This window comes from Diplotaxodon limnothrissa, linkage group LG15 (assembly GCF_057381915.1).
Source record: "Diplotaxodon limnothrissa isolate DT_005_m linkage group LG15, D_limnothrissa_male_GT1.1, whole genome shotgun sequence".
NCBI lineage: Eukaryota > Metazoa > Chordata > Actinopteri > Cichliformes > Cichlidae > Diplotaxodon > Diplotaxodon limnothrissa.
In genome coordinates, this window is record NC_140610.1 from 44,111,211 (window position 1) to 44,133,360 (window position 22,150).

The 22,150-nt window shown below is 42.1% G+C and overlaps 3 protein-coding genes across 3 annotated transcripts; 2 read left to right on the top strand and 1 right to left on the bottom strand.

The window, feature by feature from the left end:
* Positions 1-2,037: 2,037 nt before the first annotated feature.
* On the bottom strand, positions 2,038-7,903 carry LOC146618102 (putative deoxyribonuclease tatdn3). Its single transcript, XM_085372871.1, has 10 exons — positions 7,766-7,903; positions 7,586-7,618; positions 7,290-7,363; positions 6,772-6,856; positions 5,658-5,720; positions 3,718-3,827; positions 3,253-3,308; positions 3,091-3,184; positions 2,902-3,001; positions 2,038-2,814 (listed from the first exon to the last, which is right to left on the bottom strand). The coding sequence occupies exons 1-10, from the start codon at positions 7,820-7,822 to the stop codon at positions 2,680-2,682; spliced, it is 807 nt and encodes a 268-aa protein (XP_085228997.1). The 5' UTR covers positions 7,823-7,903; the 3' UTR covers positions 2,038-2,679.
* A 120-nt stretch (positions 7,904-8,023) lies between these two features.
* Positions 8,024-16,828, top strand: LOC146618103 (kinetochore-associated protein NSL1 homolog). The gene is made up of 6 exons (XM_085373202.1): positions 8,024-8,217; positions 9,783-9,855; positions 9,963-10,093; positions 10,350-10,404; positions 16,173-16,240; positions 16,334-16,828. The coding sequence occupies exons 1-6, from the start codon at positions 8,026-8,028 to the stop codon at positions 16,589-16,591; spliced, it is 777 nt and encodes a 258-aa protein (XP_085229328.1). The 5' UTR covers positions 8,024-8,025; the 3' UTR covers positions 16,592-16,828.
* Positions 16,829-18,101: 1,273 nt separating this feature from the next.
* LOC146618104 (basic leucine zipper transcriptional factor ATF-like 3) lies at positions 18,102-19,973 on the top strand. The gene is made up of 4 exons (XM_085373301.1): positions 18,102-18,184; positions 18,528-18,632; positions 19,609-19,653; positions 19,830-19,973. Exons 1-4 carry the CDS (start codon positions 18,110-18,112, stop codon positions 19,971-19,973), a joined length of 369 nt encoding a protein of 122 aa, XP_085229427.1. The 5' UTR covers positions 18,102-18,109.
* The last annotated feature ends 2,177 nt before the right edge of the window (positions 19,974-22,150 follow it).

Below are 22,150 nucleotides of genomic sequence, written 5' to 3' on the forward strand. Positions count from 1 at the left end.
CTCGGTTCTCCTTACAGCTCTGACCGGCGGACCGCAGCGCAGAGAGGCCTGCACCCAGCGGCCTGCCCCCATCAAGCTCCCGGAGAGAAGGCACTTCGAGGAGGGCTGTAAGAAGGCTTCTCTGAAGATTTTACAGAAATGTTTCTGTAGATCTGATATGGACACGAGAAACTGTGTGTCTGTCCCAAATACTTTAAAGATATTAATATTTAATTAGGTAATTAAATTCTAAAAGGCTGAAAGATTCAATATTTTAAAACTACAGCAAACCTGTATCCACAGTTATTTAGTTTATCAAAGAATCCCACTTTCCAGATATTCCAATTTCCCGTATTACGTTATTAAAGATGAAATTTGTTTAGTACCTTCATTTGCTCCACAGTACAGAGAAATGAAATGAAATGTTAGTAATGAGAGATAGTTTGCACACATGCCATTACATTAGGACCCTACAGGTCACCTGTTTTATGACTGCTGTTGTCAAACATGTGGCCCACATGTTTTTGCTGACAGACCCAGCCTCAGTAGGTCCTTTCCACCTCATTGGATGGTTTTGCAGAAAAGGAGAGCATGGCTGTTTAACGTGCTAAATCTGAGCCTCAACCCTGAATCATGGTCAGTTTCTCAGCCTTCTCATTAAAAGATTTTACCCACAATGTGTCATACAACACCTTACTAATCTACTTACACCTAGGAGCCACGCTGATGCCTTTCTCTAACAGTAGACGGGAAAAGTAAAAAACGAGGCGTATTATTATTAGCTTGATGTTAAAAACTTGATGCAGTGGTCTTACCAGTCCAGTCTACTTAAGGTTAAATTGATGGTATGTGGCCCACAAAGTAAAATGAGTTTCACATCACTTACCCAGGCAATCATCTAATGCAAATTTACCACTTGTACTGTAGTTAACTGGCTTAAAGTTTAAAATCTGTAGTGCACCACTTAATTGCTGCATGTCTTGATCAGGCTGACATAAACATATTTATCAAAAACATGAGGTGGAACTATGCTGTATCAATGATTTATGGAGGAAAACAAAACTGATGCTATTCTTCTTGCTTTTATTTAACTGAAATTCTACTTAAGTATTGTTTTGTTAATGTTCAATAGAACTTGTTTGAAAAACAAGTTTGAGAACAGCCGTATTATTTGATTTTCTATAAAGTGATCAAAAAGAAAATGAGCAGCTGTTGACTCCTGAGATCTGTCTCTTCTCTTCCAGATAAAACTCACCTGGTCTAGAGAGCTGCAGCCTTAGAAGATGACCTGAGCTCATACTGCAGATACACCAGGGACCCAGACGTGGGGCAACTTTCAATATTTTATTTTCACAACTAATATATGACGTGATACAAAACCCCAAATACGCTGGAGATCATGGCACATGAGGTCTTAAAAGATTTGATTGTACTTGTTATTGACAGTACCGAAATTAAAAACTCATTTTTAAAAAATAATTTCCATGCATCACTCGCTTTGGTCAAGAAAGACACATCTCATTAATTATTAAAATCATCTGCAAGACTTTGCAAAAAGCTTCTAGCTTGTGTGAAACTTAAAAAAAACCCTCAAAAGTAAAGAAAAACCTTTCTGATATTCAAACGTTAGCAGTGTTCATCACGTGTTTAAAAAAGTTCACAGCCTCGCAGTGAAACACTGAGAGGCGGACAGTAGTAATAGGGCATCGTCACTGATCTCTAGAATCGATTAGATTCCGATTCACAAGGTCCCGAATCGATTCGATTCAATTCGATTCGATTTGAATCTGGGAAATTTTGCCTCAGACAGTCAGAAATATTATATATAGGTGTGAGCATCAGAGCAGAGGCCTTTGTGTCAAAGTAGCTGAAGATAAAACACAGAAAAACATGAAGGTGATTTTCCTGGCCTGGGATTTTATAAAAATATGCTGCAGTAGATCAAAAACGAAAGAAAAACATTAATCAACATATGAACATTACCTCTGAAGTTACAGAGGTTTTATTAGAGACACGGCTAAGCGTTTTGCATAATTTAAAAAGTTTAAATTTGTTCAGAAGCCTATTTGAACGGCAGAAATTACGTTTTCTTTTTGGAAGTAATTAAAGGGGGGGGGGAAACAGCGGCCGACAGCGCTGTAAACAACGGTAGACTTGTGCGTAACAAGCAAGCGAATAATGCAGAAAACAGTACAGAGAGAGAGAGAGAGCTGTGCATGAAGTGTGATTTTATCGTGGTGGAAGCAAAACGGCAAAAGTCAGAGTGAATTCATGACACTGTTTATGTGAAGCGTTTGGATCTTCTTTTGCTGCTGGTTCAGTCAATATATTTGGAGAGAGATAAAACTAACAGCTTTAGAATCAGCGCAAAAAGGGCGTAAACACAAAGCGCGACCGCTTTCAGCCCCGAACGTGTCCGTGCCGTCGGGTGAGAAAGGCGACATCTCACTGATTCGTCAGCAGGTCCGCGCTTTGTGTTTACGTCTTTGTGCAGAATCCGTGTTCCTGCTCGCATTTACTGTTTTAGCTGTTTGGTGGTTGTTGAAATTTTGTGAGGTTTAACCTGAGATTCTGGCGTTTTGGGCAAAATAAATTTATATTAAAAAATTGATTCACCCCTAAGTAGTAAAGGGAGTTATCTTTTCCATGACGTCACACACTGGGTGAGCCTTGGATTTCGAAATCACGCTCATGTCACTGTCAGCGTGTTTTAGCTTTGGGGAAGAGTCTGTATGCATTGTGTGCGGTGACCAGCCGAACAGTTTCTGGAGGGAGACCTTTGACATCAGCGATGTAGCGACATGGCAGGATGATGTTAGCGGGCTCATTCCTCACCTGGCAGACAAAAGACAGATTAAACATGTCTGCACTTGTGGCGCTGTGTCTCAATATGATGATGACTTTAAAGCCTTTAAAACTTACATGCTGGTGAAGCCCGAGGGCAGGAAAGTCGGTCTCAAGACAAATGTGCTCCAATGGGATCTGCTTGATTAACTTGTCTCTCTGTGTGGCGGTACTAAAACTGTTTATTCAGGTGACTCAGCAAAAAATTTTAAAAAATGTTTTTCCACAGGACGACATTTTTCATCTCACCTGTTTGCTTCTGCAGACGGCGGGGGGAAAGAGAAGAGGTAGCCCGCCTTCACACCTTCCAGAGCGACCGATGGCTTCCCCGCAAAGTTATGAAGCAGAGCTCGGCTGATGCCTGACAGAAAAACAGAACATGAGATAACGTTCAGATGTCTGCACGGTTCGCTGGAATCTAACACTCACCTTGTTCCTTCATGGTCTCAATCGTGACCCTAGCAGCTGATCTGGAGTGGACGTTCCTGAACAGAAATTCACAATCGACACGTTACACAGACTTCTATGTGGATTAAAAACCTTCACTTAGCGACTTGTGCATGCTCGGCAGACTGACTGTTTGATTATTTCTGGGAAACACAGGCTCGGGGTAAAAAGCTCAATGTGAGCTTCATATTTTTATTCTTGGACTCTGCATGATTTGTTCATTCATGTTTACACTGAGTCTTGATGCACTAGGACTTCTTTAAGCTATAAGATCTTGTTTGGTCCTAAAATGTGTTAAATGAAATCCGTCATTTAAAAGTTCAAACACTTTGAAACAATGGAATTCAACACAGTGGAGTACACAAATATAAACCCTGTGTTATATTTGTGAAAAGGGAAAGAACTTGAATTTGAACTCTAACAACAGCTATTTTAATTAGTCCTCACACAGGTAAGTCCAGCTCCTTGGCGATGCTGAGCTGTTTGATGAAGACGGTCACTTGGTCATCTCTGTCCTGCTGAGTCGGGGCGCACCAGGGAGTGAAGTCTAAACCAATCTGAAAAATTAAAAGAAGGCTGTTATGGCCCTAGCAGGGCCTCCTGTGAAATTGAACTTGTGTGGGTGTGTCCTGCTCTCTCCTACCGTAGGTGCCACCCTTTTTGCACAGCTGACTCTAATCAGCAATTAGGACCAGAGACAGGTGAGGTCTAGTGCCAAAGAGCCTTGTTGGGTTTTGTAGGTGGCCTGCTCTGTGGAGAGGAGTGTGTTTCGGTGACTAACCCTTTTTTGACTTACTTTTCAGTTTATTGACCAACTACTGGGTTTTGTCGTTTTCCTTCTTTAAAATGTGATAGGGCTTGTCCGTCTCTTTTAGTTGAATTACTAATAAAAACATTAATAAAACCCTTTAATTTAACCATTTTGCCTCCCACGTCTCCTTTAGATATTTCCCTCATCCCCTGGACCCTTTAAGAGTACGTAAAAGTTTGGGGCTGATCCGGGATTTGAAAGTAGGACCTTACACACCCCAAGCCCAAATCGTAAAAAATAAATACATTTTCTTTTAATCAGTCATCCCATCCCAGACTACTATTAATGTAGGAAAAGTTTTAGAAGACCAGAATCACTTTGCATTTCTTTTTCACTATGATCGTTCCAAATTTTAAGTCGTTTTTAGAACAAATTTAATCAAAATTTCATTTCCTGAAAAGGTACACTCAGACTAGCATCTTAATGCTCACCATTAACTTGACATAAACATTTAACGCACTGATCTACAAGTTCAGTATTCAAAGGGTTTATGCATGCTACGGTAGAAACTAAACCTTGGTCTCAGGTTCGCTCTTTAAACTCTCAACTTTGATCTATGTCAGTGAATCGTTACTGATTAAGTTTCATAAGAGAAGAAACATAAGAAATTTCTATAAGAAACAGAAATGAGGCGCACCAAATGCTACATTGGATTTGTGTGTGCCACCTTAAAAACTGACACCTGCTCTGGTGCATGAGCCTCTGGCAAGGAAGAGGTTTAAGTCGCCATCTCTCAAGTGAGTCAGTTCTCACAGAGCTTATGTCCAAATGAAGTCGAGTCAAACTGGTTTGATTGCTCAACCTAAAACCACAAAGTACCCTCAACCACTCAAGCATCCGCAGATTAAAGAAAAAACTGCCAGACCAGATATGAGGGAAAAGGTTACAGATTCAAACTGTAGCTGAACTAAAATGTGCTCAGTGAAGCAGAGGATGGAGCTCTACGTCTCCAACCTAATCCAACAGCTGGAAACAGCAGTAGGAGAGTGTCGATTTAGCCCTGTGACGCCTGAAATGTGCTGAAAAAACACACATTCCTCATTGAGACCATGTAGAAATTCCCTGCACCATCAGCGCCTGCTGGAGAGCAGTTAGTGTGTGTGTGACTGTCTGTGAGCCTGAGAAAGATTGTTACTGACCGTGTGCATTAACCTTTTCTTACAAGCGAGATTAGCAGGTAAATCGGGGCTTTTAACAAGTTTAATCTGCTTTGCTTCAAGACAGGTTACGTTAACAATGTAAAGATTTTTTTAACATGGGGCAGACACAGTGTGTGTTAGTGTGTGTGTTTGTAACAGTTGAATCCATGACCACCCTTAAGCCTTCAGAAGCTGATATAACTTAAATTATCTATGAAGTCTTCCAGTCATGGAATTATTTATTATATAAAACTTTGGTTAAACTTTTTCCTACTGAGCTCCATTTCATGGAGTCTGAGATGCAGCACACTTCTTAGTCAATTTAAAAAGACGTTTAGCTTAGACATATAAACATGTTTTATTAAATCCGCAGAAAAATTAAAAATAGTTTAATAAAAGAGATTATTATAAGGTTCAGTTAGAGGTTAAAAGTCTACCTCTCCAACAGCGACCAGGCGTTCTTTGTGATTATAGAAGTGTGGAAGGGCGACGTCCAGATCCTGTAGAACATATTTCTTTATTAAAGGTGAGGTTTAAAAAAGAAAAAAAAAAAAAAACATTAAAAAAAATATTTTTCTGGGTATTCAGCAAACACTGATCTACTGGAAATTTCCCACACCATCTTCAGGGTTTACAGAGAATAGTCTGAAAAGGAGAAAACAACCAGTGTGCAGCAGTTCTGTGAGTTTAAATGTGAAGTTAATGACAGTGATCAAAGAAGAATGGCCAGACTGCTGCAACAATAACTCAAACAACCACTTGTTATAGCTAAAGTGTGCAGAAGAGCATCTCTGAGCACACAGACACGCACTCACAGATACTTGAAGCAAATGCGTAGCAGAAGACCACAATGGTGGTCTGATTACATCATTTCCTTAGGGATTAATAAGCATTCTGTTTCTGATGGGCTGCCGCTCCCGTCAGCGAAGAAAGGAAAACTGACGCTAAAATTAAACAACAATAAATTTGAAAAACAGAAAGCCAGAATTTGGTATAAACAACATGAAATGGATCCTGCCTTGTATTAACTGTTCAAGTCTGCGGTGGTGTAATGGTTTGACACGTTGCACCACCTTAGAACAGATTGAACATCCTTTAAACATCACAGCCTTTCTGATTACTGTTGCTGACCATTTCCATCCCTTTATGACCACAGTGTGCCTGTCTGTTGATGGTTGCTTCAAGCTGGTTGGTACATCCTTGTCAAACTAGTTTCTTGAACATGTATGCAAATGTCCTCCACAGTCACCAGATCTCAATCCAACAGAGCACTTTAGGGTGTGGTGCGGTGGAACAGGAGATTCATATCATGGATCTGCAGCCAACAAATCTGTACTGGATGGATAATGCTATCTTGGACCAAAATCTCTGAGGAATACTTCAAGCACCTGGTTGAATTGCTGCCATGAAGAATTAAAGCAGATTTCTACCATAGTAAGCAAACTACATGAATCACTGGATACAGTCTGGATACAGATTTCCTTCCCATTTTTTCATGATTATTTAAGTAAAATATTTAAAAGACAGATGCGCTACACATTGGTTCACTACCTGAGGTTTCACGCTGCGCTGCTGAGGGCCCTCGGCAGCCTGCAGCGGATGGATGCCAAAACACGGAGCCACGAGATCTGGATAGCTGTGAGAAAGGAATTCAACATAACATCAAAGATAATAAATGCAATGCTTTCCAGCTGTGAACAGCTGTGCAGAACAGTATATACACATTTGTTTTCTTTACACTCTGCATGACTGACTTTAGAGGAAAAGTAACACAAGCTCTGTTCTTACTGTGAGCGCACCTCAGTGTGTCTGTGTACTTTTACTATACAAATATTAGTTCAGAAAACCTAACCTTTAGTTGCACCTAAGTTCCTGGATAGTTGTATTTATTTCATCAGCAAATAACTGAAATTTTGTCTCTTTTTCTCCTGTCTTATTTCAGCTTAATGATTCTTTTAGGCTTTATGCTGTTGATGTCGTTTTTCTTCAATTTGGTGTCCTCTCAATAAAAAGCAAGCAGCATAATATATGTTTGTGAGACAGACAATGTGCTTTGCAGACGTGCAGACCTTTCCTGCAGCTGGAGAACTCGGGCAAACTCTCCGACTTCTTCTGTAACTGCAACCAGAGTCTTCACACCAGCCTACACATAGACACACATAACTGCATGCTTACTATTTTAAATATTATATTAAACTGCACTTATTGTACTTGTGTGAAACAAGATGAAACATACAACTACACGTTTTCTTCATCTGTAGTTTCAGGCTGTATTTCCAAATGGCTCTGAAAATATCTACAGGTTTCAAATGGCCAAGATCTGTAAGGCATATGTGAAGGTATAAAAGGAATTCATTATGCTTACCTCCCTCGTCCTCAGGATCACATCCTCGAAATCCTAAAAGTAAAAGAAAGGCTATATTTGAGTAGTATATATAAAGCTAGGAGCTGTAATCAGACTGTAAATAAAAAGAGTAAATAATGCTCCAAATTTCCTGCAGTTCATGAAGAGGTGACGGATAATTTCCAACATGTGACAATTTACCTCTTCAAACTCATGAGCCGAGATATGACAGTGACAATCAACGAAGCCATTCTCCATTGAAAATCAACAAATAAAAGCTAAGAGACCAAATAATATTAGAATAACTTCTCTGCGTTAGTAGCATAGCTAACAACCATCCCGGAACACTCCTCCAGAAATAAACGTTGTTCCTTCACGGTCATTTATGGTAGAAGGACCGGTTCGTTTCTGTTCAGTTCCGGGTTGCGTTAAAAAAAAATATAAACAAGTTGGCGGTAAAGATGGAGGCTGTAGAGAGTGAAATCTTACCAAGTGAGGAAACAAATCCAGAGTACAGGGTCCAGGTAACCTCGAAGAAAGTAGTAAGTGAGCAGGTGAACAAATACAAAGAACTTTTAAAGACGGCTCTGGACGGGCAGCCGGAGGACTTTCCGGAGGAGACGAAGCGAGTTTTACTGCAGGAGCTGCTGGCAGTGAGTCCGAGTCCTTTCTCACATTTTGGGATTGACTGTAACTGAACATGATGTGGGCAATGCTAAACTGTAGATGCCAGGCCGCTGATAGTTGTTTTAATGAAGGCGTATTTATAAAATCTTTGCATATATACTTTACAGCTTGATATTATTAAGCCACATCTGTTAAGCTCACCAGTAATAGTTATGAGGTCAGGCATTAGTGTCTGTGGGCTGTGATGTTAGCAGACCACACTGAGAGTAGGTGGAAGAGGGGAAATGGAGGTATGCTCTGGAAAGTCAGTTGAAGCAAGACAGGATAGATATGTGTGGATGAGAGGAAGGCAGGTGTAGCAGCGAAGATGCAAGGAGCGGATGTAGCGAAGGTAGAGGAGCCTAAATACCTGGGGTCACCTTTCAAAGAAATGGACAGTGCACGCGAGAGGTGGAAAAAGATGATAGTTGAACGTGATGAGACAAAATTAGATATAAGTACATCAGAAGGACAGCTCAGGTTGAGCATTTTGAGACAAAGTTGGAAAGGTGAGGTACAGATGGTGTGGAAAAGTGCAGAGGAGGGATAATGGCTCTATTGGACAATGGATGTTGAAGATGGAGTTGAAGAGAAGATGAGGATGCATGGGTTAGGATGAGATGGAGACAGATGATATGCTGTGATGACCCCATTTTTTTGATCTAGTTATTTTTACAAATCCTTTATGCACCTATGATTACAGACTGTCTGTGCCAAAAAGAGACAACAGACAGACAGCTGAAAAAATGCCACTATGGTGATTTTTTTTTTTTTTAATTACATAGAGGAAATCTGATATGGTGACAGTACTAAATTTCACTTAGGGGTAGTCTAAATGCTCTAGGATGGAGAATAATTAAATGGAGAGTGTGTAAATACTGTGTGTTTGTTTGTTTTGTGTTTTAAGTTGTGCTGACTGCTGTGTGGATACTTGCGTTATAAACTTACAATCTACAGATATTGCCGGCTGTCAGTATTCTAACGAATTATTTTATTGTAACCAACGCAGCGTTTGAAGTTTATGTTGTGACTCGTGTCAGTTTTTGCACTGACTAAATCCTCAAAGACAGGCATGACTGTTTTAGTCTTTTTATCACACTATTATTTTAAGTACACAGTAAGTGCATCCCACGTATTTCGAGCTATGTGCTTCATACTGAATCATCATCACGCTGCAGCAGAAGAAACCAAGTTTTCATGGAAATTTGGGGAAAACAGTGTTTCAGTTGTGCAGATTATTTGTAGCCCACTTTAAGCTTCATGTGAACTAAGTACAGAAACAACTGTGATCAACGTTTGACCTTTGTATGGAGGACTGTACAGTGTTCATATAATAACAGCAACAGAGTTTCCTGAAAATGATCCTGGTAGTCTTCTTTGGGACTAGATTAATCAGGACAGTCCTGCAAAATAAAGTGTAATATGGCTTCCTGTGTTGACCAAAATAGAAACGTTATCAAATTGATCTGATCCTGCTGCAGTTGAACAGCTGACATCATATTTTAATGTGTGTTGCCACTGATTGTGTGTTTGTTTATTTGAAACTGTGCAGAATTTTGAGGCTGCTGTTCAGGCTAACGTGTTGGTGAATGGACGGCCTTGGGAGGAGGCGCCCGATGATGAAGGTGATCCTTCGCCCTTTTCATACTCTTGTTTCAATTATTATATTTTAAGGAAAGCTTTATTAAGTCAACTATGCTGTCTGTTTCTCTACCACCAACACCCTCAGCAGAGGATGAAGCTGTAGATCTGGAAAGCCTCCTGGACGATACTATTGTTGAGACCACAAGAAGGCGCCGTACATTCCCCAAAAAGATCCTTCCTCATGTGGTGCATGCCCTCAAGGCTGAACGGAAAATCATGGTGGGGCTTTTTTTTTCTCCTTGTTTATTTTTTGATTTACCAGCTCTGATTATTGTGCATTACTCTCAATTTGAGTTTTTTGTATAAAAATAAACAAATATATTGAATAACTAAAGTGCAAAAGTGGCAAGTGTTTTTCAAAGCAAAGAGTATTTTCTATCTTTGAGAAAATGTTTATTGCTAATTATAGATTTCACAGAATCTTTCATGAACAGATATTTGTCTAAAGATTGAAACAAACTGTTTCATGTTTCAGGGGCTGTATGAGCAGGCCATCAAACCTCAAGAGGTGGTCAAAGATCCTGATCAAGGTAGTAGCCTCTGATCATTTCTATAGACACAGACATTTTTTATTTTAGCTTCTTCCCCAAATCTTTACAGGTATACCAGTGACTGTTCACCTGCAGCTGACTTGAATTGCTGAGCACCAGCTACAGAGTGCTGTACTGCTGGCTCAGGACAGTGTTACTGTCTTACTTTGGAGAGTAAATTTAGACATCTTATGGTTACGTGTAGAGTCAAAAAGAAAAACACATAAAGCGCCCTTTGTTCAGTGAGGGGGTGTTTGCTATTTTAAAGTGCATTTAGGAAGAACTGGTTCTTTTTCAAGGCAGACATGAAAGTTTCAGCATCACTGAAGTGAAATACCTAAACACATCAGTACTTCTTGTTCACCGTTTTTAGTAGAATGAAGCAAAGGCTGTGAATAAAAACATATCGGCAGGTTGTAAATGACTCATGAAGCGATAACAATAGTTTTACTGTAGTATCGCAGGTCACACAGTCATTCATACAGTTGCCATGAAAAATGTTTATTTATATATATATATATATATATATATATATATATATATATATATATATATATATATATATGTGTATGTATATATATAACTTAAACACCCAGCACGCCCCTGCGGGCGGTTTATCCTTCAAGCTCGGGTCCTCTACCAGAGGCCTGGGAGCTTGAGGGTCCTGCGCAGTATCTTAGCTGTTCCCAGGACTGCGCTCTTCTGGACAGAGATCTCCGATGTTATTCCCGGGATCTGCTGGAGCCACTCGCCTAGCTTGGGAGTCACCGCACCTAGTGCTCCGATTACCACGGGGACCACCGTTACCTTCACCCTCCACATCCTCTCGAGCTCTTCTCTGAGCCCTTGGTATTTCTCCAGCTTCTCGTGTTCCTTCTTCCTGATGTTGCTGTCATTCGGAACCGCTACATCGATCACTACGGCCGTCTTCTTCTGTTTGTCTACCACCACTATGTCCGGTTGGTTAGCCACCACCATTTTGTCCGTCTGTATCTGGAAGTCCCACAGGATCTTAGCTCGGTCATTCTCCACCACCCTTGGGGGCATCTCCCATTTTGACCTCGGGACTTCCAGGTTATACTCGGCACAGATGTTCCTGTACACTATGCCGGCCACTTGGTTATGGCGTTCCATGTATGCCTTGCCTGCTAGCATCTTGCACCCTGCTGTTATGTGCTGGATTGTCTCTGGGGCATCTTTACACAGCCTGCACCTGGGGTCTTGCCTGGTGTGATAGACCCCAGCCTCTATGGATCTTGTACTCAGAGCTTGTTCTTGTGCTGCCATGATTAGTGCCTCTGTGCTGTCTTTCAGTCCAGCTTTGTCCAGCCACTGGTAGGATTTCTGGATATCATCCACCTCCTCTATCTGCCGGTGGTACATACCGTGCAGGGGCCTGTCCTTCCATGATGGTTCCTCGTCTCCCTCCTCTTTCTTGGGTTTCTGCTGCCTGAGGTATTCACTGAGCACTCGGTCAGTTGGGGCCATCTTCCCAATGTATTCTGTTCCTTGTCTCATCCTGGACTGTGGTGCTGACACTCACCAGTCCCCGGCCCCCTTCCTTCCGCTTAGCGTACAGCCTCAGGGTGCTGGACTTGGGGTGAAACCCTCCATGCATGGTAAGGAGCTTTCTTGTCTTTATGTCAGTGGCTTCTATCTCCTCCTTTGGCCAGCCTATTACCCCAGCAGGGTACCTGATCACGGGCAGGGCGTACGTGTTGATGGCCCGGATCTTGTTCTTACCATTCAGCTGACTCCTCAGGACTTGCCTGACCCTCTGCAGGTACTTGGTGGTTGCAGCCTTTCTAGCGGCCTCTTCATGGTTCCCATTTGCCTGCGGGATCCCCAGGTACTTGTAACTGTCCTCTATGTCTGCAATGTTGCCTTCTGGTAGTTCAATCCCCTCAGTACTGACTACCTTCCCTCTCTTTGTTACCATCCGACTACACTTCTCCAGTCCGAACGACATTCCAATGTCATTGCTGTATAGCCTGGTAGTGTGGATCAGTGAATCGATGTCTCGTTCACTCTTGGCATACAGCTTGATGTCATCCATGTACAGGAGGTGGCTGACAACTGCTCCGTTCCGTAGTCGGTATCCGTAGCCAGTCTTGTTAATGATCTCACTGAGGGGGTTCAGGCCTATGCAGAACAGCAGTGGGGACAGAGCATCTCCTTGGTAGATCCCGCACTTGATGGTGACTTGTGCTATGGGCTTGGAGTTGGCCTCTAGTGTTGTACGCCACATCCCCATTGAGTTCCTGATGAAGGCTCTTAGGGTCCCATTGATCTTGTACAATTCTAGGCATTCCAGTATCCAGCTGTGGGGCATTGAGTCATAGGCCTTCTTGTAATCAATCCAGGCAGTGCACAGGTTGGTCAGTCTGGTCTTGCAGTCTCGGCTGACTGTTCTGTCTACCAGTAGCTGGTGTTTTGCGCCTCTGGTATTCTTGCCAATTCCTTTCTGTGTCCCACTCATGTATTGACCCATGTGCCTGTTCATCTTAGCCGATATGATGCCTGACAGGAGCTTCCATGTAGTACTGAGGCAGGTTATTGGTCGGTAGTTGGAGGGGACCGGTCCCTTCTTGGGGTCCTTGGGGATCAGGACCGTCCGACCTTCGGTTAGCCATTCCGGGTGTCTCTCGTTAACTAGCAGCTGGTTCATTTGTGCTGCCAGACGCTCGTGGAGTGCAGTCAGCTTCTTTAGCCAGTAGGCGTGAACCATGTCGGGCCCTGGTGCTGTCCAACTCTTCATACTGGAGACCCTTTCTTAGATATCTGCCACTGTGATGGTTACTGGACCCTGTTCAGGGAGGTCGCTGTGGTCTGCCCTCAGATCCACTAGCCACTGAGCATTGCCGTTATGGGTTGCGTCCTTCTCCCATATGCTCTTCCAGTATTGCTCCGTCTCCAGCCTTGGTGGTGCTGTTCTCTTATTATTGTTCCCTTGCCACTGAGAGTACACCTTTGCTGGTTCTGTGGAGAACAGCTGGTTTATTCTCCTGCCTTCTATCTCTCTGGTGTACCTCCTCAAGCGGCTGGCCAAGGCTGTGAGTCTTTGCTTGGCAGTTTCCAAGGCCTCAGGTATGGACAGCTTGCTGTATTTCTTATGCACCTTCTTTGTCGCAGCTTTCTGCAACTCCGTTAGTTGGCTAACCTCCCTCCGTGCTACTTTGATCTTGCCCTCTAGCCTCCTTCTCCATGGAGGGTACTGCCCCTTGTGGCTGTTCAACTTGTAGCCAAGCATCTCACTGATCACTGCTGCCGTATTGTAGATCAGCTTGTTAGTGTCGGTAATTGTGGTTGTAGGTATTGTCCGTAGTGCTGCATTAACATCATCTAGCAGACTTTCTGAGGGTACTTCACGTAATCTTGGTAACCGGCTACGGGGGATCCAGGTTTCAAGCTATCCTATTTTTCAGGTCAGTTCCTCTCGCACTCAACGATCCTTCTCCTATCGCACTTGGGGCTATGTACCCAATCTCGGGTGGGGGTGATGATATCTCCCCCCTGACCTGGCGTCCTGACTCCTCCTTGCCGTAGCATTTGTGTTGTACCTCGTCAATCTCTAGCTGTGAGAGCAGTCCCTTCTTTCGAATGTTGGAACACTGAGCTACTAGTTGTTTCGCCGTCATTGTGGATGTTGGGTATCGAAGAATCCATAGGTCCGTCATCCTATTCATGTAGCCCCTTCCGCTACACACACACACACATATATATATATATATATATATATATATATATATATATATATATATATATATATATATATATATATATATATATATATATATATATATATATATATATATATATATATATATATATATATATATATATATATATATGAGTGTCAGCACCACAGTCCAGGATGAGACAACGAACATCCAAGAATACATTGGGAAGATGGCCCCAACTGACCGAGTGCTCAGTGAATACCTCAGGCAGCAGAAACCCAAGAAAGAGGAGGGAAACGAGGAACCATCATGGAAGGACAGGCCCCTGCACGGTATGTACCACCGGCAGATAGAGGAGGTGGCTGATATCCAGAAATCCTACCAGTGGCTGGACAAAGCTGGACTGAAAGACAGCACAGAGGCACTAATCATGGCAGCACAAGAACAAGCTCTGAGTACAAGATCCATAGAGGCTGGGGTCTATCACACCAGGCAAGACCCCAGGTGCAGGCTGTGTAAAGATGCCCCAGAGACAATCCAGCACATAACAGCAGGGTGCAAGATGCTAGCAGGCAAGGCATACATGGAACGCCATAACCAAGTGGCCGGCATAGTGTACAGGAACATCTGTGCCGAGTATAACCTGGAAGTCCCGAGGTCAAAATGGGAGATGCCCCCAAGGGTGGTGAAGAATGACCGAGCTAAGATCCTGTGGGACTTCCAGATACAGACGGACAAAATGGTGGTGGCTAACCAACCGGACATAGTGGTGGTAGACAAACAGAAGAAGACGGCCGTAGTGATCGATGTAGCGGTTCCGAATGACAGCAATATCAGGAAGAAGGAACACGAGAAGCTGGAGAAATACCAAGGGCTCAGAGAAGAGCTCGAGAGGATGTGGAGGGTGAAGGTAACGGTGGTCCCCGTGGTAATCGGAGCACTAGGTGCGGTGACTCCCAAGCTAGGCGAGTGGCTCCAGCAGATCCCGGGAACAACATCGGAGATCTCTGTCCAGAAGAGCGCAGTCCTGGGAACAGCTAAGATACTGCGCAGGACCCTCAAGCTCCCAGGCCTCTGGTAGAGGACCCGAGCTTGAAGGATAAACCGCCCGCAGGGGCGTGCTGGGTGTTTTTTATATATATATATATATATATATATATATATATATATTATAGCGCCACTTTAAATGGTAAATGCACAGAATTTTCTACCTTATTTTGCCACTCAAAATTTTTATCAGTCATACATATATAAGGTATCACTCATTTACACACTTTCACGTTTTCCTACGTGTTAGTGCATTTTATCATTCTGTGAAACTTGAGATTCAGTATATTTCCCATTGATTCTTGGAGATGAAGACTGGAGCCTTCCAATTAGTACATGACCTACTTCTTGAGCCACAGCCGCCGAATCAATCGCTTTAAAATAAATTTGAATCAACATTAGCTTGAAAACGATAAATGATGCTTGAGGAGCAAATGGCTCAAGCAGATATGTTTATATGGTGTATAAATAGATGAGTTCTTCCACCAGTTTACTTTTAATCATTAGTTGTTATTCATCAATGGCTGCCTTCCACAGTATGTCCTGTCTTCTTACCTTCACCCCCAACCGGTCGCAGCAGATGGCCACCTCTCCCTGAGCCTCGTTTTGCTGGCAGTTTCTTCTTGTTAAAAGGGAGTTTTTCCTTCCCACTGTCACTAAGTGCTTACTTGTAGGTGGTTGTTTGATTGTTGGGTTTTCTCTGTATTATTGTAGGGTCTTTAACTCAAGGTAACTGTTGTTTCGATCCAGTCCTATATAAATAAAACCGCAGTATTTGTCCAGATATAGTCACTGTTTCCTTACAAATTTTATACCAGACAGTATTCCCTTCTGCACACACCTAGAGTAAGTTTAGTTTCAGTATTTCCAATGATTCTGTGACTATTTTGTGATATTCTTTGTGTTAAATCAGTGTGGACAGTTCTTTTTATTTTGCAGCAAATCTCCACAATGCCTAAGCAGACAGACAAGACTAACTGTAGACACAGCTGACGTGCAGTTTACCCTCGATAACAGAGCCGTTCTTGTGTGTTTTACCAGAGAACATCATGAATGATTTGACAGCAGCCGCTCCTAGTGTGGTAAAGCAGGCCATCCAGGTCATAAAGGTAACACACTGAAAGCTCTTAGCAAGTTGTCCTTCATGTATAGAGTCACACCTTCATGTATGGAGTCATTACTCACATATTTTTTTTCTACAGTCAATCAACACTCTGCAAACACAAGTTGAAGGCCTATGCGAAATCCTCAAAATGAAACCCAGCCAAGCCTCTCTGGAGATACACAGAGAAGTGTTTGGTTTTAATGACCAATCAGAGGCTCCTTTTCCTCCTGCGAAAAGAGCCATGGGAAACAAGCAACCAATCAAGAGAGCTGTAGAGGAAGCAGCAGCCGCAGAGGGCTATGTGCCCCAAGCCAAGAAACCAGAGTGCTGCGTGGGAGAGGACAAGCTCGAGTGACACTTCAAGAAACATTAAACCAGTGTGAAATTCCCAAACACTGCAGTTCCTCTAATGGCCACTTGGCTGATCCCAAGAGCCAGCACATCCATAGACTCCCACATTAAAATGTCTAACTTTACAGCGGAAATAAATGTGCTTTACAAGCTGCTACAAAAATGTTTTGCTCTCTGTAACCTGCTCCACCCTCTTTAACAATTGTACAAGGTTTAGCTTTAGTATGATCTGGTCTGTGTCTGTATGCAGCTTGCCGTCCAAACTTGGCCAAAAACTTTTCACTGCTCTCTCTGTCAGCACTTCACCAGCACTGTGGTGGCCAAAATAGCAACACTGGGGCCTTAAAATATACCAGATTGTGTCAAAGTGGATACATCCCTTTTTAATATCCAGTCTGTGGCTGAAATTAATAAGTGTAAACATGATCATTCTTTTCCATGAAGCCAAACAGAAGTTTCAGTTCCATGTGTGGGCGGCAACAGAGATACTGTTTGGCAAGTCAAAAGCACAAATAAAAATACCTCAAACTGGCTGATTTGTTTGTCCACTTGCAAGGACTAAAGTAGCATCAGAGGTTTAATCTTGTGGAGTTACGTGCAGCATGTTTTTGCATATTATCTCAACTTGATCAGCATCAGATTTGTTCATTTGTTAGTCTAAATTGATTTTTGTAAAGGAAAAACTGATTAGTGTTGAATCAAATGAAATCATTTATGTCATTTCTGTTATCTTGTGCATGATGTGTATATAATACAATTCCAGGGGCTTTGCTTGTACTTCTTTCTCATATTGGTCACTTTGTGGTCACTTTAATCCACTTTAAAGAGCTTCATAAACCTTAAATTTATGGTTAAAACTCCGTAAAAGCTGTCGGCTTAGTTAAATATATTGTTATGTCATAACTCTTTAAATCCCTTTTCTGTTTTTCAAAACTTTAACTGAGAGAAACTGTAAGTAGTGGATTTATAGTTGTCACCTGCAGAATATGGGAATGATCTGTGCGCACAGTAAAAACAGAAACTTTAAAACATGTTTATGAATGGAAGAAGTGTGTATTTTAATGCACAACATTTCATTCTGTAAATCTAACCAAATAGTTTTGGTGCATAAATCTAATGTGTGAGTGTAAACAGTAGCTGAACCCTAACCTCCAGGGTGAAAGTCCTGCGTCTCACCAGTTTGTTGTTTTTAAATAGAATCTGCTTCGTCTGTTGATTATCTCAGTTGGCTGTCTGGTAGTCCTGAAGACAGACTTCTTCCATATGCTAAATACAGGTTAACCATGGGGCCCCACAAGTCACGTGACTTACATTAACTGTGCTCGCCACTTCTTTAAAAAAGGCAGCGAAATTGAAAAGTAAGCTGAAGTGAAACTCGAGCTAGTTTTCTACCCAGTGTGTTTGAACTTGACTGGACTCAGTGCCCAGCACACACACACACACACACCTATCAGTCTCCTGACAGAACCAGTGTTAAGAACACCGTCGTCTTTCCTTTTAGGTTTTGATTTTAAAGCCTGTGATGTCAGTCTCTGGTTTTTCATGCCAGTCTCAACAGAATAACATCAGCACCAACCAGCTCTGTGAAGGATGGGAGGTAAGAAAGATCACGTCATCGTGTTTTTTCTTAACACGTGTACATTTAGGTTTGTTTTTTTACTGTTTACCTTCCTATTAATCCACGGGGAGGTCAAGGGTCAAGAGGTTTTAAAGATGGTTTAAAACATCATCTTGTGTATATAGGCTGATATCGCTATGGTCGCCCTCGGTGCTTCACATGGAGGTTGTGTGAGAAATAGGCAGATATGTGATGTAACGCTGCCAGTGTCCTCACATGAATCTGCACAAACAAACTCTGGTTAAGCAGTAAAAAACGAGACGTAAAATATCACAATTGTAGAACGTGTCAACGGATTATAGTGTTTGTTTGTTTGTGTCAGTGTTCGGAGGATGAGGGGCGGAGGATGAAGAGGAGAGAGAAGAACAGAGTTGCAGCTCAGAAGAGCCGCAAAAGACAAACTCAGAGAGCCGACCTGCTGCACGAGGTGGGTGAACGTATTTCTGCTGATCAGATTCTGATATATGCATTAAGTCGGTGTGTCAAACATATGGCACTTGGGCCCAAAGTGGCCCACCAAAAGGTCTATTTTTGGGCTCTTAACAGGTTTGCAAAATGTTGCAAATATTTTTTGCACTGTATTTTTTTCCTCCATGAAGGTTTATTTTGCAAGTCACTGAGAACAGATTGTGTCTTTGAGACTGGTTGTCTGAGACGTTAATTTCATCACAGCCAGATGACCGCCCGCTCACCTTTACAGACTTGTTACTGACCATAACACATCGGCTAAAGTGAGGTGGTTAAACCAACGACCATGCCAACACGTTTCTTTGATTTACAGCTGGAGTGTTTCTGGCTGGCTGTTTTGTTTCTCAAACTGTTTTAGGTTTTACTACAGTTCAGATCAAATTGGGCTGTATGTGGCTGATAAACTAGAGTGAGTATTTTGACAGGTCCTTTCTTGCTTGAAGCTGCTGGTTTAAAGCAAACTGTCAGTTGAAGAGCAAATTTACATGTGGACCACCGGGATAAAAATATGAAGTGAAATTGAGTTAATTAATATTACTTTTATAGCTTTTTTTTTTTTTAAATTTATTAATAAAAAAAAAGTGATGCGTGTCTCCTGACTGTTTGTTGGCTTTTGAAATAGGGCAAGGAGAGTGCTCTCTGATTTCTCTGTCTCCATATTCTCAAATCCAGAGATGACTGAGTGCTTACAAGCTGGGACTGCAGCAATAAAAATCCCATTGTGCATTTATGCAATGAATGTGTGGCAGCCACATTTATGTGTCTATGCAAAAATCACATTTCCAAAGTTACAATCCCAATCAAAATACCCCAAAGATGAAATGTTCAGTCTAGCTTTTGTTTTCAAATAAATATTTTTTTTTTATTCATATGAAAGCTTTTGTTTTTTAATGTAACATGTATTTCCCACATTGTTTCCCCCTCTTCACCTCCAGGCCTGTGAGCTGCTAGAGCAGAGGAACAGGAAGTTGAGGAGAGAGGTAAACACACTGCTAATTCTGTCTCTGTTCGTCTTTTATAGACAATTTTATTTTATACAAACAGCAGCAAGTCCTGTTTGTATGAAATGCATAAAACACAGCAGAAATGAAAGCAAATAGTTCTGGTGTACCTCCATTGCTTTTACACAGCAGTAACAGAGTGAATTCATCTCCAGGTGGATTCTCTGTCAGAGGAGCAGCACCTGCTGACCGAAGCTCTTAGAGCCCACGAGCCCTTCTGTCCCATCATGCACTGCTCCTTTGCCTCCTCCACCTCTTCCACCCTGCAGCCCGAGAACATGGCAGCCCGTTCTGTCTGAGGCAGGGAACAAAGTCTCTGAAGACGAGTTAAATTTCTGAATGTATCTGAGAGTTGGTGTCTCTGTAATGCTGCAGTGAACCTCTAGAGAGCGCTGTTCACCACGCTTACACACAGTGACGACGCAACAGGTTCGAGCTGCTGCTGATCTGAAATCCAGGTGAAGAGCGTCCTCTGGTGGTGCTGTTATAGAGCTGATCATGTTACTGAGAGCAGACCTGAGCTGCAGCAAATACGAAGCTATCAGTCGAAAAGCAACGTCAGTGTAATATTGTTATCTTTGTTGTGATCAGAATAAAATACTGACTCATTCGTATGTGGACATATGTTTAACAAAAAGGATCTGGTTATACATTTTCACTGTTCCTAAATGATGAAAGATGGGCCATTACTATTATCTCCTTCTTCTTCTCATAGAAGCTAGTCTGAAGCCTTTGCTCATAAAACAACATTAGTTTAATCAGGGATAGGGATTGAAAGAAATTACACATTAAGTAGCCACTTTATTAGGTACACCTCACTAGTACAAGACTGGACCCTATTTTAACCCACAGAGCTGCTATAATTCTTCATAGTGTAGCGTAGCTTCAGCGAGGTGCTGGAAAGTTGATGTGATAGCCTCACACAGGTCCTGCACATCCGTGATGAGAATCTCTTGTTTCATGACATTCCAAAGATGCTCTATTGGATTGACATCTGGTAACTGTGGACGTCATCCATGTATAGCGAACTCCCTGTCATGTTTTAGAAACCCGGTGGAGATGAGTTTTGTGACAGGGTGTGTTATCCTGCTAGATCGTGACACACCCTACTCATCAATAATCACTGCTCAGGCTTAAACATTGCTCATTTGGTACTAAGGGGCCCAAAGTGTGCTATGGAAATATCTCCAACACCAGCAGCAGCCTGAACTGCTGTTACAACGCTAGATGGATCCATGCTTTATGTTGTTTTCACCAAATACTGATTCTACAATACAATACCAGCCCAGTGAGCCAGTGTGAACGGTAGCCTCAGTTTCCCGTTCTTAGCTGACAGGAGTGGTAGCTGGTGTGGCCTTCTGCTGCTGGAGCACATTTGCTTCAAGATTGGACCTGTTGCGCATACAGATATTGCCTTCTTTGGTTGTAATGAGTAATTATTTGAATTCCTGTTTCTTTCCTGTCTGCTCAAAGCAGTCTGCCATTCCCCTAAGACCTCTGACATCAACAAGGCATTTTTGCCCAGAGGACTGCATATTTTCTCTTGTTCAGACCATCCTCTGTGAACCTTAGAAATGGCCTTAGAAAAATCCCAGCAGATCAGCAGTTTCTGTAATGTCCAGACCAGCCTATCTGGCACTAACAACCATACTGAGTGCAATGTAGTGTAAATCAGATTTCTTTCCTCCTCCGATGCTTGGCTTGAACTTCAGCAGGTTTTTCTGACTGTGTCTACGTGGTGTGGCAATACAGTTTCCTAAAGCACAAGACATATTAAAAAACCCCGTTAATAACCTGTTTATTAACTTTAATTCAGAGACAGACAGTTTCTGTGAGAATGCTTCTTCCAGTAGCTGTTTCACTCTGCCAGTGATTAAAAAAAAGTCAAATCTTAAAACCTAATTTTATGATAATCCCTAAAGAAGCTGACACTGAAGTAAAATGTTCCTTTAGCATTATTTTGTGCTGCTATATGCTAATACGCCATGAGCCCTGGTTGAAAGAAAAGCACAGCAATGCACTTTATTTTGCACTTAAGAGACACATGAAATGTTAGCACGTCAAGTACTAAACCCACAGACCACACTTTGAATCAAAGCTTTGTTTTCTAATGCACGGTGGTGCAGCGGTTAGCACACCGTCTCCCCACAACATAAAGGTCCTGGTTTTAAATCTCCTGGTCACATGGGGCCTTTCTGTGTGGAGTTTCCATGTTCTTCCCATGCTTGCCTCTCAAAGTCCCACAGTGACACCACACCAAACAACGAGAACGTTAAAACTGCTCACCGTGAATTGTGTGTGTTTGTGTGGGTCAAAATCACAAAAGGTCAAGCTCACCAGACCTGCATGATGTATGAAAACTGCAAAATCTCTCAATTGTGTCACGGGCTAATTGCGAAGCTAATGCTCACCATCATCAGTTTAAGTAACAGAAACGTCTTTGAGGACATCACATCCTTTTACTTGAAGTCCTGAG